Source organism: Geotrypetes seraphini, chromosome 2 (genome assembly GCF_902459505.1).
Source record: "Geotrypetes seraphini chromosome 2, aGeoSer1.1, whole genome shotgun sequence".
Lineage (NCBI taxonomy): Eukaryota > Metazoa > Chordata > Amphibia > Gymnophiona > Dermophiidae > Geotrypetes > Geotrypetes seraphini.
In genome coordinates, this window is record NC_047085.1 from 420484056 (window position 1) to 420502973 (window position 18918).

General features: G+C 45.9%; 1 protein-coding gene across 1 annotated transcript in view; it reads left to right on the forward strand.

The window, feature by feature from the left end:
* The first annotated feature begins 365 nt into the window (after positions 1-365).
* Positions 366-18918, forward strand: part of CDK6 (cyclin dependent kinase 6) — a 356418-nt gene continuing 337865 nt past the window's right edge. The window contains exons 1-2 of the mRNA XM_033931133.1: positions 366-792; positions 1713-2107. Coding sequence (XP_033787024.1) covers positions 1878-2107 — 230 coding nt within the window. The 5' untranslated portion in view covers positions 366-792; positions 1713-1877. The remainder of the gene's footprint in view (positions 793-1712; positions 2108-18918) is intronic.

Consider the following 18918-nt stretch of genomic DNA (forward strand, 5'->3'; position numbering starts at 1 on the left):
TATTTCATAAACACTGTACACAATCTTTAGATTTACACTATATAAAATTGGTTGCCCTACCCTGAAACTTTTGGTGGTGCCTGAGAAAGCAAATTTGTCTGATGGTAGTAAAGCAAAGCTTAAAAATGTGTAAAATAAAAATTTGTCAGCAACTATATAAATATAGTCTTCAAAATAGACGCATATATAGAACCATATGCCGTTTAGGGCAAGCTTTCTGGGATTCTTTTCATTTTGGCAGAGGCACATGAAAGATTTCATTGAGTGCAAAGAGAAGAGAGCAGAGACAGAAAGCAGGAGGCGGCAGCAGTCTTTGTAGTCGGAGAGGAATGCGGAAATGTTAAAGCAGTATGTCAAACTTTTTTTGAAGCAGGGTCAAGTCACATTCAGCCAGCGTGGGAAAGCAACAAAAAAACCATAGGAAAAAGAGCACTGCTGCTCCTCTCAGACCAGCAACTAAGTGGGCAAAAAATAAATCTTACGACTAGAAAAAGCATATGGGAGGAAAATAAGGGACCTCGGGGTTGCAAGACCAGGCTTTGATCTGTAGAATGAAGTTTGGAGGAACTTCCAGAAGTATTTTATTGTTGCAAAAAGCCCCTTGCAGCGTGTGCCTAGGCTAGAGGATGGGTGTTAGGAGCAGCAGTGTTTTGTGGTTACCTGTGTGGCCCAAGCTGGGGACTTATGAACTACTCCAAAATCTTTAATTCGTGGAAAATTTGAGCCTCTTCCTTGAAGATTAAAACTTAGCTCTACTACACGCAGCGACGGAGAGTTTTCTTGTGGTATCAGGTAAAATACATTTCAGTTTAATTTATGAAGGATGTCATTGAACATGTTTAATTGGAATGAACGTAATATAAATTATATTTGGCGATCATCTTTCAAAGATTTATGTAATTAAAAAAAAATATATATGTATCACTTATGAAGCGCTGCTCTTTGCACATGTGCTTTCAAAGAGCAAGTACGGTAGTTACAGTCTCCATTTCGAGCCCGAACGGTCTGCCTTTTGGGTTGATTCGTGTTGCTGCTGTCGGTCATTCTGTGCAGATTTCATGGTCGGAAATAATTAATATCTCTAAGTTATTTCGATGGAGTTAAAAGTGTGAGTCATAGCAGTAACGCATGCAGATTTAGACAGTCCCATTAACTGTCCCGCATGGGGTTGATCAAAACTACCAATACCTCTGTAATGTAAAATTCCTTACATCTAACAACGGCAAGCCTGTCAACTGTAGAGCTGCGCTGCAAGTGCGCTTGCCTGTTAATAGCCAAAACATCTTATAATTCCATTACCCGGTGTGCATTACAAATTCTGCCTGCCAGATACAGCGAGAATATAGCTGTTTAGAGGATGTAACTGCGAGGTCAAATTAGGAAGTGGTAGCGTGCCATGTAACACAAAAACTTCCCATGAGTTCTATGCAACTGCTCAGGGCTCTCGGCAGGGTCCTTTCAGATATCCAAATTGGCAGCGCCTCACCGAATCCAAGCGAAACTATTCAAAATATGTGCGGGCGAACTCTTTGCAAATGTGACCAATATAAAAAGGCTGCTAGGGAGCATTGACAAAGCTAAATCTAAAGAGGGTCTCGGGGCGACTTTATACAGCATTTATTGTGTGTGTGTGTGTTGGGGGGGGCGGGTAAGTGTCAAACTAGCACGAAAACTAAGTGAACGATTTGGTGTTTTCTATTTGCCCCTTTCAGACGAGTTGCCTCGCCATGCCAAAGCGGACACTCTGAAGCTGCTCTCGGCCCGGCAGTGGGGCGGAAGAGCCGGCGCTGCAGCCAGTCCCAAGGAGAGTTCCGCGCCTGCGGCGGCTGGGCGCGAGGCGGGCGCTTCCGCACGCGCACACAGGGAGGCAGAACGCCATGGAGAAGGACGGCCCGGCTGCCGAGCAACAGTACGAATGCGTGGCCGAGATTGGCGAGGGCGCCTACGGCAAGGTGTTCAAGGCTCGCGACCTGAAGAATGGAGGACGCTTCGTAGCACTGAAACGGATGCGGGTGCAAACGGGTGATGAGGGCATGCCGCTGTCCACCATCCGAGAGGTGGCGGTGCTAAGGCACCTGGAGACCTTCGAGCACCCGAACGTCGTCAGGTGAGTGAGCCCGCCCTTCGACAGGGGGGGAGGAGAGAATCCGGCACGTGCCTAGGTGCGAGGCGTCGTTCTGGCCGCGGGAATGCGGTAAAAACCGCTGGCACGTGGCAATGCGCGCGCCTGGAAGGGGAGGGGCAAGAAGGACGTTGGGGGGGGGGTGGCATTCATAAACCTGTGAGAGGAATTCGCTAGAAAGGTGTGGAGAGAGGCTCAGAAGAGTTCAATTCTAATTTGGCTTACATTTGAAGTCTAGAAAATAAAAGGAACTTGGTATGAGTCAAGAAATGTAGGGGCCGATGCTCAGAACCTAACACCGTTTGGATTAGTGCTGGACTGAGCAGAATGCTGAGGGCTTTAGTCTACACAAGAGATGGCCGCAAATTATATTTAAATGTAGTCAAATGGATGTCAATGAGACTAATGCTCAGAGAACAGTGCACAAACCTTGATCTTACTGCTGGAAAAATATGATGGGGGAGGGGGGGTTGAAAACAGGATTTTTTTGTGATTTTTTTTTCTCTTTAAAAGCTGCTGGTTTTCATTTGCTTTGGATGGAAGTGCTGGTGCTGAAAAACAAATACAGTATGTGCGAGTCTGAGCAAATCTGAAAGTGGAAGCTCACATTGGCACCTAAAGCCTTTCAAGTGGGGAAAATTGAAAAGCTTACATCAGTGGTCTCAAACTTGCGGCCCGGGGGCCACATATGGCCCGCCAGGTACTATTTTGAGGCCCTCAGTATGTTTATCATAATCACAAAAGTAAAATAAAAGTTTCTTGATCATATGTCTCTTTAGCTATAAATTACAATATTATTATTAAGACTTAGCCAAAAGAAAATAGATATAAACTATAAAGAGTTTTACCTCATGCAAAATTGTCATTTCTTTAATAAGACATTAACTATTTTTTCTGAGGCCCTCCAAGTACCTCCAAGTCCAAACTGTGGCCCTGCAAAGGGTTTGAGTTTGAGACCACTGGCATACATCTAAACGTTCAGAAGAAAGGCGCCAATTTTTGCTTCACTTCAGGGTTTGCTTGGCTCATGGTGGACAAGAGCTGTGGTTACTGTGAATTCTTGGGCAAATGTACTAAGCCCATTTCTCACAATGGGCATATGCTTTGAATAGGATTATCTTTGAGCATTGGAGGGCTATTTTTCTGGACTGTGCCTGTGGTGCAGGCCAGCACTGTTTGCTGTAGTGCTGGAGCTTTGAGCACAGGCTCTATGCCAGTGGTCTCAAACTCGTGGCCCGCAGGGCCCGCCAGGTACTATTTTGAGGCCCTTGGTATGTTTATCATAATCACAAAAGTAAAATAAAACATTTTCTTGATCATATGTCTCTTTAGCTATAAATTACAATATTATTAAAGACTTAGCCAAAAGGAAAGATTTATAAACTATAAAGAGTTTTACCTCATGCAAAATTGTAATTTCTTTAATAAGACATTAACTATTTTTTCTGAGGCCCTCCAGATACCTACAAATCCAAAATGTGGCCCTGCAAAGGATTTGAGTTTGAGACCACTGCTCTATGCTATATATCACAGAAGAGGATTCTGGACCCCAATGAAACTGGGGAACAGGTTGGGATACCCTATATTGGTCCAGAGAAACTAGCCAAGTAGGTAGCCCTTGAACTAGATGGCACCTTATAGATTAAAACTCATGGTTCAATAAACTGGTTAAAGGACAAGACTCCATAGATGTGTCAAAAAAAGTATCAAAACTTATTAGGGTCCTTTTCTGTATCTGTAGGGGAGCAAGCTTAATATAAATGCTGGGCAAGAAACAGAAGTCTGTTAAGAGATGTGGAGATGGAAACAGATCTCAGCCTGTCTCTAAAACTTTTATACATTTATAATCCAAGTTTCATACCAATTAAATCCTTATTGGGAAACATCATAAAAATTTAACCAATAAGAATTCATTTAATAACAGTGGTATTTACGAAAATATACAAATTTACAATAAACATTGTAAAGACAGAATATAAATAAAAGAATTAGGAATTGATTCTAATCCTAATTTTCAGATATATTATCACAACAGCTGCTTTTATTTGAAAATCTTCTTTTAAAGCCATCTGGCTTGTAATTTTAGACAAATCGTGGATTTACTGAGCAGTGTGTATTAATCTTTTTTTCTTAATAATTAGATTCTTCACATGCTTTTTTATTGGCTTCTACATAGAAGAAGATAACCTTGTTTTGACACCACCAGAGTATTCTTATTCATAGAATGTTAAGGCATATTGATTTCTATGTGGCTGAAAAGAGCAGAGGGAAGGTTAAATTTGTACTTGGTGATTCTATACAGCAGGCATATCCAACAGGTAGATCGCGATTGGGTCAGAGGTAGATCGCAAGCCCCACTTGGCTCCATTTCTCTAGCAGCTTGCTCTATCACTAGGAGAGAGCTTGTGCCGGCAGGTCGTCTGCCGAGGGCTTGCCACCACCGCTGCAGATCCTTTGCCTGTCTTTTTATCCCTGCCTGCGGTTATATTGGGGGCGCTTGTTGTTTTTTTGCCAGTTGTTTATGGGTACCCCAGGGGGCTGCCATAAGCCCGGCGTAATATTTGGTCTCCTGCCTCTCAGAATTCCCATTCCTGCTCCTGCCTCAACACCCCTTAGAAGTGTGTTATATACCGGGTGATATCCATTCGCTCAGGCTTTACTTGAATACACTTACTGTATTTGTTGTGTCATGTGCTGGTCGTTGGTCGCTTTATAGTTCGCTTTCATTAAACATTTTTGGACAGACACAACAAAGTGTCAAGAATTTGGTGATTTTGGTGGGCTTTTCCAATTTTGTTCTAACTTGCCTCTGCCTTGCCTTCGAATTGGTTCAAACCACTGTGACTTTTGCTTGCCTCTGCAATTTTATTTTGCCTAGCCTTTGCGTTGATTCTACACTGCAATTTTATTTCGTCTAGCCGTTGAGTTGATTCTACACTGTGTGCAGAATTTATTAAATCGCATGTTGCGGTATTTGATTTTATCTGGTTTGCTGGACAGGTGTTTGAGGTTTTTTTGATGATTGTTTGGTGGTATTTGTGTTCCAAAGAAGAGCAGAACCTACCACTTTCATGATGAATGGGAAATGGATTACTTCTTCAACATGGTGAAAGACTAGTATTATTGTCTAATTTGTAACGCTTCAGCATCCTTGCCCAAAAAGGGTAATCTGGAACGTCATTATAAGGCTCTGCATAGCAATAAGTTTGATCCTGATTTTCCACCCAAAAGTGAAATTCGTAAACTGAAGCCCAAAGAACTTAAATCAAAATTGGCTACTCAGCAACAGTTGATGGCGAAGCCAAGGTCACATTCAGTCAATGATGACTGACCTTGCAAACAACACTTTTGATCATTTTCCTAATTTTGCTAATACGCAGGACCTTCTGGGACAATATCCAAATTTTGTTTTTCAGAACGAGAAGTATGTAACAGAAATCTGTTCTGTTATCCAGGAATTCAAAAATAGATTCTGGGACTTTCAAAAAATTGGAACAGTTGTGGAGTATTTGTCATACCCATGCAAAGTACATGTGGACATTAAAGAAACTGCAGCTGCTATCAGTAAAAATTACTCATTGAACAAGCTATCTTTAGAAAATGAAATATTAACCCTTAAAAATGTCATTTTTCTCAAGCCCGATGCTGAGTAAGAATCGTTTTGGAAGCTAGTGCCTAAAGACAAATTTCCCAACTTGAGAAGATGCAGTGAAATTTTACACTCCTGTTTCGGTTCAACTTATTTGTGTGAATCTGCGTTTTCCCATCTGAAAATGACAAAGAGTACACAACGTTCCAACATGACAGATGAACATCTCCAGGATTCCCTGAGACTGGTCCTCATGCAATAGTCACCCAACTTCAAAAAGCTGGTGGATGAAATGCAGGCTCAGGCGTCTCACTAATGAGCAAGAGCGAAATATTAAACATTGTGCAAGATTAGCCTGGATCAATACTCAACCTAAATTTAACACAAATTACTCAATAAAAGTTAAAGAAAGTTATTACTCATAAAACTTTAAGAAAAAATGTACTTTCCATTTCCCCTCGCAGTTCTTACTGGATCTTCGTCTCGTCTCTCTGTTTTGTTTTTGCTTAATCTGTTTTGTTTTTGCTTAATTTGCTTAACAGTTGATCACATCCAAGTAAATGACAGAAGATTCATTAAAAATGAGGGGGGGGAGAGGTATCCTCCAACTTTATTGAGTTAAAATTTAATTTGAAACTTAATTTTCATGGTGCTAGATCACTGGCACTTTTGGCCAGAAAAAGTAGATCATGACCACGACCTGTTTGAAGTTGGACATGCCTGCTATACAGGTTATCATACAAAAGTTTATATATGTATATGTATATATATATATATATATATATATATCAAAGTGCAAACTTTTTTGCCAGCAATTGTGCAAACTTGCTAATGTTGAACCTCAGGGTCTTCAGAATGCTAGCTGGGTCAGCAGACTCAGGCCGGCAGGGCTCCTCATTAGTTTCGTTGGTTTGTTTTATATTCTTGTATATACTTCAAATCATTTATTTAATCTTATTACTTAGTCATTTAAAGTAGAGAATGAGACAGGGACAAAATTTTCCCCATCCCAGTGGGAACTCATTTTCCCGTCCCTTCCCGGAGAGTTCTTTTCCTGACCCTGTCTCATTCCTGCAATCTCTGTCCTCATCCGCACAAGCCTCAAACAATTTAAAATCATAAGTGTTCGAGGCTTGTGCGGTTATGGCAGAGCTTACAGGAATGGGACAGCGACAAAACTCATGGGGATGGGACGACGAAATTGAGTCCCCATGTCATTCTCTAATTTAAAGTCAATCACAAACACACTCCAGATGAAGAAGGAGTTAATCTGTCATCGAGAAACAAAAACAACACTGTGGAGAGGTGATGTTCCTGATTAGGACTTTATTAGAAATAAAACTTAGCAATCCACATAAACACCTCTAGGACCCAGGTCGCTTCACCCAACACGGTCCTTGTTTCGACAAGACTGTCTTCCTCAGGAGTCCTATGAATAATAGTGTGACAATGTAGTCATGTATGTATATGGTTAGAACAACATATAGTGTGTGGGTGAGTCTGGAGGTCCATGTGATAACATGCGTGAATATGGTGCAATTCAAATCGTCAGTGAATATAGGAATGACTTATGTGAAACGGGAGTTGGTGAGTATAAGAATGACTGATTTTGTGAGACGTGAGTTGGTGAATAGATGGGTGAAAGATAATGGCCAATCAGGGACTTCCTTAGGCTACTCTCTAAGGAAGTCACTGATTGGCTCAGGTTCCTCAGGCCCCACCCAAGGAAGGAGCCTGAGGCATCTGAACCAATCAGGGCCTTAGGCCCCTCCCCATGTATCACTTGATGCACCAGGGCGGGGCCTAAGACCTCAGACGCTTTGTTAGCGTCTTAGAAGCAGGAGGGACTGAGCATCCCTCCTGCTCCCTTACAGGTATGGGGAGGGGTGGGGAATGGGGTGGGGGCATCTGGTGGCAGGAGGGAGTCAGCATCTCTCCTGTCGTTTATTTGGGGGGAAGTCTGGAGTGGGCCCGATGGCAGGAGGGAGTGGGAATCTCTCCTGCCATAATTTTCAAGCTTTGGCGGGGGGGGCTTTCTTTGGTTTGGGGAGGGGGCTTTAAAAAATTTTTTTTTTTTTAAATCGGGCTGATATTTTGCGTATGTAATACATGCAAAATATCAGTGCCATTAAAAAATTTTTAAAAATCAGGCAGACCTGTCAGTAACAGTTACCAACAGGTCTGCAGCAGTCGGGTTTGACAGTAGTAAAACCCGATGCAAAATAGCCAAGCAATTGTTAGTGAATCAATTGCTTGGCTATTTTGCATGGGGTTTTACTAATTTGCATGGGTTGGATCGAATCGGATAGGAGATTGATTGGGCAGCAGTTTAGTGAATTGGGTCGGGGAACGATCGCAAAACCAGTAAAACTGGTTTTACGATCATTGGTACAGGATCGGAAGGTTTAGTGAAACTAGCCCTAAGTTCCTCTATAAGATGTCCTCCCCCGCCCCCTTCCCACGATAAGCAAGACTGTACTCGTTTTATATGAATGTGGTATAAAATATGCATACTTGCTCCTGATCCATCTTGTTACATACAAGATACAGACTGTGGAAGTCAATTGGCCACATTGCCCCAATGCCAGAGTTGCATCAAAGCTAACTCTAGCCTGTCCCGATCTGTCTTGCCATATATGGGACAAAGACCGTAGATGTCTACTCTGCATCAACTCCACTTCCCCACTGCTGGAGCTACATTTAACATCATTCTTGTGCATCATAAATGAAATTATAGATTACATTACATTACATTAGTGATTTCTATTCTGCCATTACCTTGTGGTTCAAGGCGGATTACATCCAAACTAAAAACAAGAATTACATTTCAACTTTGAAATAATAGAATAAACGATGAGATAAAATTTTAAGGGATAATTATGGGTTTTAGATAATGTTTGGTAATTAGAAAAAAATTAGAGAGTACTAAGGGTTTATAGAGTGTTGGATTGGATGTTGGGTTTGGATTGTTGTGCTGGATAGGTTTAACGTGTTTTTTGAAGAGTATGGTTTTAATTTCTTTCTTGAAGGTTTTATAATCTGTGGATGAAGATAACAGAGTGGTGAGTTGTTTGTCCAACTTAGCTGCTTTGGAGGCTATTAAGTTATCATAGAGTTTTTTTCGTTTGACATTTTTGGATGGTGGGTAATAGAATAGTGAATGAGTAGATGTTGATCTAATGATCTTTTGAGTTTTGTGTCAATACCATCCTTCTATTTAGGGAACCCCTGTATCTATCCCATGCATTTTTTAACTTGGTCACTTTTTTTTCATCCACTACTTCCACTGGGGAGGGCATTCCAGGCATCTACCATCATCCTATCTGTGAAAAAGCATTTCCTGGCATTAATCTTAAGTCTACCATCCCACAATCTTATATTATCCCAGGACAAGCAGGCAGGTATTCTCACTAGTGGGTGATGTCATCCGACAGAGCCCCGATACGGACATCTTGCAAGCATGTCTTGCTTGAAGAAACTCAGAAGTTTCGAGATGCCCGCACCACGCATGCGCCAGTGCCTTCCCGCCCGATGCTCCGGGCGTGTCTCCTCAGTTCTTTTTCTTCCGCGGAGCTGAGAAGTCTATCTTCAATTTGCGCCCATTGAATATCTTTTTTGCCTTCTTTTTGCCGCGGGTTGAGTTCTTTTGGGCTCTCCTGTGCGTTTATTTCTTTCTTTGATTTCTTTTTTCAAAAAAAAAAATAAATAAATTTTTCCTTCCGACTCCGGGTCGGCCGCGTGGCTGAGGACCCGCGCCTTCGACCTTGCGGCGGAGCTTTTCCGGCCTATGTCCCGGCCGATTACCGGTTTCAAAAAGTGTAGCAAGTGCCAGCGCGCGATTTCGCTCACGGACCCTCATCGACGCTGCTTACAGTGTCTGGGACCGGATCACTTTCCGAAATCGTGCCAGCCTTGCTCCACTCTGACGGCGAGAGCGTTTAAGCACCGCTGTCTGCTCTGGGAGTCCATGTTCAAGATGGAAGCTTCGTCAGATCCTGCAGCTTCGACATCTACATCGACGGGGGCTTCGACTCCTTCAGCGAAGCCCGCTGCCTCCCCAGCTGCTTCGGGCCTCCTGAAACCGGCATCATTCACCTCGGTTTCGGCCCAGGCTTCAGCGCTGGTGCCTTCCTCCGTTCCCTCGGAGCAGGTATCGACCCCTACAGTTCCACCAGTGGTGCTCAAGGTGCCGAAAGCTGGCAAGCAGAAGCACACTGCACCTAAGGAGCGCGGAGACCGTGCGGAAGGGCCCCCTTTTGGTGCGGATCCCTCCATATCGGCTTCGCTGCGGTCCATTCTGGAGGCTCAGTTCGTTGAGCTCATGCAAACCATGGGGCCTCGTCTGATTGCCACCATCCAGGGTGACCTCCCTGCTTCGACTTCGAGGGGCGGTCCGCCCCCTCCTTCTCCTCCTCGCCGCACGACCTCGTTGCTCGGCGAGGAGGAGCGGCGAGTGGTGGCCGGGTCCTCGAGGAGGTCCTCCGAGAGTGCTATGCCTCCTTTGGAAACAATTCCCTCGAGGAGGGCTTCTCTTAGTGATATGCCTCCTTTGGAGCCCATTCCCTCGAGGAAACCCTCGTTTAGTGACCTGCCTCCCTTGGAACCGATTACTCCGCCCCATGATTCAGTGTGGCGTCCACCTTCGGGGCCTTCCAGTCCGGGGCATAGCAGGAAGCAGGACGAGTTCTTCCGAACTCCCTATCAAGCCTGGGCAACGTCCAGAGAAGCACCGACTCTTCCACCTTTGCGATCGACGGCATCGAGTCCGATCTGCTCCTTGGAAGCGTCTGACCCAGTCTCACACAGAAGGACTCGATCCCCTTCCAAGCATCGAGAGGAGTATCGGTCCAGGCATTCTTTGAAGCATTCCTCTCGACACTCAACCGTCTCGCCTCAGAAGAAATTGCCTCGGTTGGGGTATGCTGCTTCGACCGGGTCTCCTCCTCCGGGCCCGGAGTTCGAGGACCCCGATGTTTTCTACTCGTACTGTTGCTCACAGGCCTCTTTGGAGCCTGAGGCTTCGTCTTCTTCTAGTCCGTCTCGTGGACCGGCGACGGCGGACCAACTGTCCTTTTCATCGTTCCTCAGGCAGATGGCGGATGACTTGGACATTACTCTAGATGCGGGGTCTCGATATTCCAAAGAATATCTCGATACCATGCACTTGCCTCGGCGTCCGGCGGAGTCCTTGCGGCTTCCCCTGCACAAGCTCCTCGACCAGACCTTCATGCGCTGCTTCAAGTCTCCTTACTCTATCCCTGCGGTCCCTGGCAAATTGGATTCGCGGTACCGCACGGTACATCATAAAGGCTTCGAGGGTCCTCAGCTTTCGCACCAGTCCCTCCTGGTAGAATCCTCGCTCAAGCGGTCTCATCCTGGCCAGGTCTACACTTCCGTACCCCCGGGCCGCGAGGGCAGAACCATGGATAAGTTCGGGCGACGCATCTATCAAAATTCGATGATGGCGTCTAGAGTCCTGAATTACAACTTCCACTTTGCAACCTACTTGGAATTTTTTCTACCTGTGCTTCGAAAGTTCACTCCATACATCGAGTCCCAGGCTAGGTTTGAGTTTGAGGAAGTGGTTGCTTCGTTGTCCCAACTCCGACTTCAGTTGATGCAATCTGCCTATGATGCGTTCGAGCTCTCTGCCCGAGCGGCGGCTTGCTCGGTGACGATGCGCCGGTTGGCCTGGTTGCGGACCATTGATATGGACCCGAATCTTCAGGACCGCCTGGCGAACGTTCCGTGTGCTGGGGCGGATCTTTTTGACGAATCCATCGAGACTGTCACGAAGAAGTTGTCTGACCACGAAAAGTCCTTCCAATCTATCCTTCGGCCGAAGCCCAAGCCTCAACAGTCTCGACCTTCTCGTCCACCGTTGATTTATCAGAGGCGTTATCAGCCGAGGCAAACTCCTGCGAGACAACCGGCGAAGCGTCAGCCTCCCCAGAAGGGTCAGCCTAAGTCTCAGTCGCCTGCTGTCCCTAAGACCACGCAGCCTTTTTGACTGTCTCGTCGAGGGCATACCCAACCTCGTTCTGCCTCCCCCTGTTTTTCCCATCGGAGGGCGCCTCCATCTTTTTTATCATTGCTGGGAGGCCATAACAACCGACCTCTGGGTCCTTACTATCATCAGGGAGGGATACTCTCTTCATTTCCATCGGGTCCCTCCGGACCACCCTCCAAGAGAGTATCCTTCCAACTTGACTCAGACCGCCCTTCTTCTTCAGGAGGCTCAGGCTTTGCTCCGGCTTCGTGCCATGGAGCCGGTTCCAACGGACCAACTGAACCAGGGATTTTACTCCCGGTACTTCCTTGTCCCAAAGAAGACGGGCGACCTGCGACCCATTCTGGACCTCAGGGTCCTCAACAAATTCCTTGTCAAAGAGAGGTTTCGCATGCTGACACTTGCTTCTCTCTACCCCCTCCTCGAGCAGAACGACTGGTTATGCTCTCTGGATCTCAAGGAGGCCTACACTCATATCCCAATTCATCCGGCCTCTCGCAAGTTCCTCAGATTTCGGGTGGGACATCTCCATCTGCAGTACCGAGTGCTTCCATTCGGCCTGTCTTCGTCTCCCAGAGTCTTCACGAAGTGTCTGATGGTGGTGGCCGCAGCACTCAGGAACCAGGGTCTTCAGGTATTCCCCTACCTCGACGACTGGCTGATCAAGGCTCCCTCGGCCTCGGGGGTCCTCTCGGCGACCCTGTCCACGGTTCTGTTCCTGCAGAGTTTGGGATTCGAGATAAACTTCCCCAAGTCTCATCTACAGCCGACCCAGTCTCTGCCCTTCATCGGGGCTGTCCTAGATACCATTCGTCTCAGAGCATTCCTTCCTTCTCAGCGAATGGATGCTCTGCTTCATCTCTGCCAGTCTGTGTCTTCTCGCCAGACCATCTCGGCGAGACACATGATGGTCCTCCTGGGCCACATGGCCTCTACAGTTCATGTGACGCCGTTTGCCAGACTCCACCTCAGGATTCCTCAGTGGACCCTGGCATCTCAGTGGACTCAGGTGTCGGATCCGTTGTCTCGACACATCACAGTCACTCCTGCTCTTCGGCAGTCTCTGCTCTGGTGGATGACCTCTTCAAATCTATCCAGAGGTTTGCTGTTTCATTCTCCTCCCCACCAGAAGGTTCTCACAACCGATTCCTCGACTTATGCCTGGGGAGCGCATCTGGATGGGCTCCGCACTCAGGGATTCTGGACCTGTGCGGACCGACTCCATCAAATCAATCTTCTGGAGCTCAGAGCCATCTTCAATGCTCTTCAAACTTTTCAACATCTGCTGCACGACATGGTGGTCCTCATTCGCACCGACAATCAGGTCGCCATGTATTATGTCAACAAGCAAGGGGGCACGGGCTCGGCCTCCCTCTGCCAGGAAGCTCTCAGAGTCTGGGATTGGGCGGTTCGCCACAACACCTTCCTCAAAGCTGTCTACATTCAGGGGAAGGACAATGTCTTGGCGGACAAACTGAGTCGGCTTCTACAGCCTCACGAATGGACCCTCCATTCCAGACCCCTTCATCAGATTTTTGCTCAGTGGGGAACACCTCAGATAGACCTCTTTGTGGCTCCCCACAACTTCAAACTGCCTCTTTTTTGCTCCAGGATCTACACTCCTCATCGTCTCGAGGCAGATGCTTTTCTACTGGATTGGGGGAATCGCTTCCTGTATGCGTTCCCCCCATTTCCTCTCATTCAAAAGACTCTGGTCAAGTTGAGATCGGACCATGCCACCATGATTCTGATTGCTCCTCGGTGGCCCAGACAACCTTGGTTCTCCCTTCTACTTCAACTCAGCAGCAGGGAGCCGGTCCTTCTTCCAGTGTTTCCTTCACTGCTTACTCAACATCAAGGTTCACTGCTTCATCCCAACCTGCAGTCTCTCCACCTGACAGCTTGGTTCCTCTCCACGTAACCCCTCACCAGTTTTCCCAGGCGGTGAGGGAGGTCTTGGAAGCTTCTAGGAAGCCTGCTACTCGTCAATGCTACTCCCAGAAGTGGTCTAGATTTTCTTCTTGGTGTGTTTCCAATTCTAAGGAGCCTCAACGAGCTTCTCTTTCCTCTGTATTGGATTATCTTCTACACCTGTCTCAGTCTGGTCTCAAGTCAACATCTATACGAGTCCACCTGAGTGCTATTGCGGCTTTCCATCAGCCTCTACAAGGGAAACCTCTCTCTTCTCATCCTGTGGTTTCCAGATTTATGAAAGGACTTTTTCATGTTAATCCTCCTCTCAAACCGCCTCCAGTGGTTTGGGATCTAAATGTTGTCCTTTCTCAGCTTATGAAACCTCCTTTTGAGCCTCTGAGCAAGGCTCCCCGAAAGTTTCTCACTTGGAAAGTGGTTTTTCTGGTGGCCCTCACATCTGCTCGCAGGGTCAGTGAACTTCAGGCCTTGGTGGCGGACCCACCTTTCACGGTATTCCAGCATGACAAGGTGGTCCTCCGCACTCATCCGAAATTCCTGCCTAAAGTGGTCTCTGAATTTCATCTTAACCAATCCATTGTGCTTCCAGTGTTTTTTCCGAAGCCTCGGTCTCATCCTGGAGAGTCAGCTCTTCACACTTTGGACTGTAAACGTGCTTTGGCTTTCTACTTGGATCGCACCAAACCACACAGAACTGCTCCTCAACTTTTCGTCTCTTTTGATCCAAACAAGTTGGGATGACCTGTATCGAAGCGCACCGACTCCAATTGGATGGCGGCTTGTATCTCTTTCTGCTATGCCCAGGCTGGATTACCCCTTCCCGGTAGGGTCACAGCCCATAGGGTCAAGGCAGCCTCTGTAGCCTTCCTCAGATCGACACCGATTGAGGAGATTTGTAAGGCTGCCACTTGGTCCTCGGTTCATACATTCACCTCTCATTATTGTCTGGATACTTTCTCCAGAAGGGATGGACAGTTTGGCCAAACTGTGTTACAAAATTTGTTCTCCTAAGTTGCCAACTCTCCCTCCATCCCATTGAGGTTAGCTTGGAGGTCACCCACTAGTGAGAATACCTGCCTGCTTGTCCTGGGATAAAGCAATGTTACTTACCATAACAGTTGTTATCCAGGGACAGCAGGCAGCTATTCTCACGTCCCACCCACCTCCCCTGGGTTGGCTTCTCTGCTAGCTACCTGAACTGAGGAGACACGCCCGGAGCATCGGGCGGGAAGGCACTGGCGCATGCGCGGTGCGGGCATCTCGAAACTTCTGAGTTTCTTCAAGCAAGACATGCTTGCAAGATGTCCGTATTGGGGGTCTGTCGGATGACATCACCCACTAGTGAGAATAGCTGCCTGCTGTCCCTGGATAACAACTGTTACGGTAAGTAACATTGCTTTATGTCCTCTTGTTTTACCGCGTCTCTGTCTTTGGAAAATATTTGTTTGTAGATTAATACCATTCAAGGGTTTAAGCATCTGTATCATATCTCCTCTATCTCTTGTTTCCTCTAGAGCAGGGGTAGGCAATTCCAGTCCTCGAGAGCCAGGTCAGGTTTTCAGGATATCCACAATAAATATGCATGAGATAGATTTGCATCTCAAGGAGGCAGTGCATGCAAATCCATCTCGTACATATTCATTGTGGATATCCTGAAACCTGACGAGATGGATTTGCATGCACTGCCTCCTTGAGATGCAAATCTATCTCATGCATATTCATTGTGGATATCCTGAAAACCTGACCTGGCTCCGGCTCTCGAGGACTGGAATTACCTACCCATGCTCTAGGGAGGGGTAGGGAACTCCGGTCCTCGAGAGCCGTATTCCAGTCGGGTTTTCAGGATTTACCCAATGAATATGGATTGAAAGCAGTGCATGCAAATAGATCTCATGCATATTCATTGGGGAAATCCTGAAAACCCGACTGGAATACGGCTCTCGAGGACCGGAGTTCCCTACCCCTGCTCTAGGGTAAACATATTCAGGTATTCAAGCCTCTCTCATACATCTCTCTTCATAATCTCAATATCATTTTTGTTCCCTTCTGGATCACCTCTAGCCTTCTTACATCCTTAGCAAGATAATTTCAAGTTATATAAAGAATTTGATATACCACTTAGGGAAATGAGCTGTCAAAGCAGTCAATAAATTTGGCTGCGCGACTAATACATTATGTAATATAGAAGAGAGAAAAGAGAGAGGGGAAGGGAGAAAGTTGGAAAAATGAATTATATTATTGATAGGAAAGAGTAAACCAAATAGGGAGAACAGAGAAGGAGTGAGTAGTAGTTACAGAGTACTGCAATCCAAGCCCTCCCCACTAAAAGCAAATCAGGGTGGCAGTATTGAATTTGTCGGGGAAGGCATCTTGGAAAACTAGGCCTTAAGAGAACTACAGAATTTAGAATAAGAAGTTGGTAATCCAAGATGGAGGAGTAGAGCGTTCCATAATGATTTAACTCTTGCCTCTGTTTCACAGAAGTAAAATGACCTTTTTACTTGATCCAGTTAAAAGATTGGATGGCCTTTAAAATCTATGTATATTTTTTTTCATCTGGCACTTTCCTTTTGTACCTTTGGGCTTCAGATCTAATGAAGGGCTGGGAATAAGAGCATAAGAGTTGCCATACTGGGACAGACTGAAGGTCCATCAAGCCCTATACAGTCAAACCTCGGTTTGCGAGTAACGTGTTTTGCGAGTGTTTTGCAAGATGAGCAAAACACTCAAGCAAATCATGCCTTGCAAACCGAGCGTTGACTCGATTTGTGAGCCCCACTCCACAAACCGGCATCGTCCGTGAACGCCCCCCTCCCAAGAACCGGCATTACCCGCCCGCCCAAACTCAAACTCTTACCCCCATCTGGCACCGGCACATAGCACCAACCCACAGGACGTGCCGTGCCGGTGCCTGCAGATCCTGCCTCTTGCCGCTGGGCTGGGCCATGAGCATCTGTGCATGTTCAAGGCCTTCTGGCTCCTGCTCTCTGAGATTTTCAGGGAGAGCGAGAGCCAGAAGGCCTTGAGCATACGCAGATGCTCAAGACCCAGCTCAGCGGCAAGAGGCAGGCACTGGCATGGCACGTCCTGTGGGTTGGTGCTGCTTGCCGGTGCCAGATCGGGGTAAGAGTTTGAATTTGGGCGGGTGGGTGATGCTGGTTCTCGGGGGGGTAGGGGGGGGGCGTTCGCGGGCGATGCCAGTTCGCGGAGTGGGGCTCACAAATCGAGTTGTTTCAGAATTTAATCTAAATCAATCCATTGTACTGCCAGTGTTTTTTCCAAAGCCTCATTCTCACCTAGGAGAAACAGCTCTTCATACTTTGGACTGCAAGTGTGCTTTAGCTTTCTACTTACAAAGAACTAAGCCACATAGATCTTCTCAACTTTTTCTCTCTTTCGATTCAAACAAGTTGGGACATCCAGTGTCAAAACAAACCATCTCCAATTGGTTGGCTGCTTCCATCTCATTCTGCTATGCTCAGGCTGGACTGCATCTATAGGGTCGAGTCACAGCCCATAAAGTTAGAGCCATGGTGGCATTTGTAGCTTTCCTCAGATCTACTCCTATTGAGGAAATCTGCAAAGCTGCCATTTGGTCCTCGGTTCATACATTCACTTCTCACTATTGTATGGATTCTTTTTCCAGACGGGATGGACACTTTGGCCAGGCAGTTTTGCAAAATTTATTCTCCTGAATTGCCAACACTCCCACCAGCCCATTCTGGTTAGCTTGGAGGTTACCCATATGTTGAGAATATGCTACCTGCTTGTCCTGGGATAAAGCATAGTTACTTACCATAACAGGTGTTATCCAGGGACAGCAGGCAGATATTCTCACAACCCACCTACCTCCCCTGGTTGGCTTCTTAGCTTGCTATCTGAACTGAGGAGACACGCGCTCTACGTCGGGCAGGAAGGCACTCGTGCATGCGCGGTGCGGCAGTTGCAAACTTTCCAAAAGTTCTTCAAGCAAGTCTGCTTGTGAAGCTGTCTGCATCAGGGCTCCGTGGTTGACGTCACCCATATATTGAGAATATCTGCCTGCTGTCCCTGGATAACACCTGTTACGGTAAGTAACTGTGCTTTCCAGTTTCAGCAGGAGGGTGTTCTCTTCACAGACAGGAATAAAAATGGGGGTTCAATTAATGTTGCTGTCCAATTAATTTTCATAGCTGGTAGTTCAGCATTGATCCCTGCCCATAACAGTGCTGTTTGGAGCCAGATGAGAAGTTGGACTCCAATGGTTGGTATTTTGTTTGCCTCAGAAGCTGGCCTAAACTGCTTTCGTCCACCATGCAGTGTTTTAAGTAGCAATGTTAGGGGTAGCAATGGTGTGGAATAACATAGACGAGGAGAATAGAAAAGAAACAAGATGCATTGTGCTAACCCAGAAAGAAAAGTCTGTTCTATGTTTAGCAGCACAGAATATAACTAACATCTGCTTTTTGTGGCCATCATACCTTTCTTCACTATTATTTTAATGCATTGCTTTCAGCAAACTGATTTACAATGAGTACAGGACTATAGGCACTTCAGTGGTCTGATTATGGATATTGGTATTAGATCCTTAGTATGTGTCGTTAGGACAAAAGCTTGTACCAGAAAAAAAACTTATACTGTAACTATGGCAAATTGCAACCTGTTAACTGTATATTATGTATGTTAACCTGTAACCTGTCCTGAGCTCTTTGGGGGAGAACTGGATAGAAAACAAATGAAATACAAAAAACAGCATTTATTGTTGACAATAATGAATGATCTAAAAGGAAAGGATTTGAATACAGGGGTTTTTTTTGTTCAGTTTTATTTGTCCTTGGTCGTGCCTTGCCTTTACGTTTCCTATATGTCTGGCATGTGATAGATCCAGCAAGAGAGATATGGTAAGAGAAAGAGAGAGATGTCTTCACTCCTGATGAAGTGTATTAAACTGAGGAAATTCTTACAAGACTGTAATTGACCAGATAAGATGGAAGCCTTTTTTTGAAGAGGAACGTTTTTTAAAATGTCTAAAGAGAGAGACAAAAGAAGCCTGAGGAAGCTGCAACCTTATGGAGGCTCCATGCCTAAGTAGGACAAGGTAGACAGAGGAACATATTTTTTTTTAAAAATGACAAGATTTAAGGAGAAGATGTACAACATTGGGCATATCCCTTTCATAAGCTATTCTCTCAGCAGGTTTACTTTACATGCTGTGGATATGAATACTAACCTGCTAAAAAAATAAAGGTCTTATTTACTAACTTACTCAACTGCAAAACCTATGCA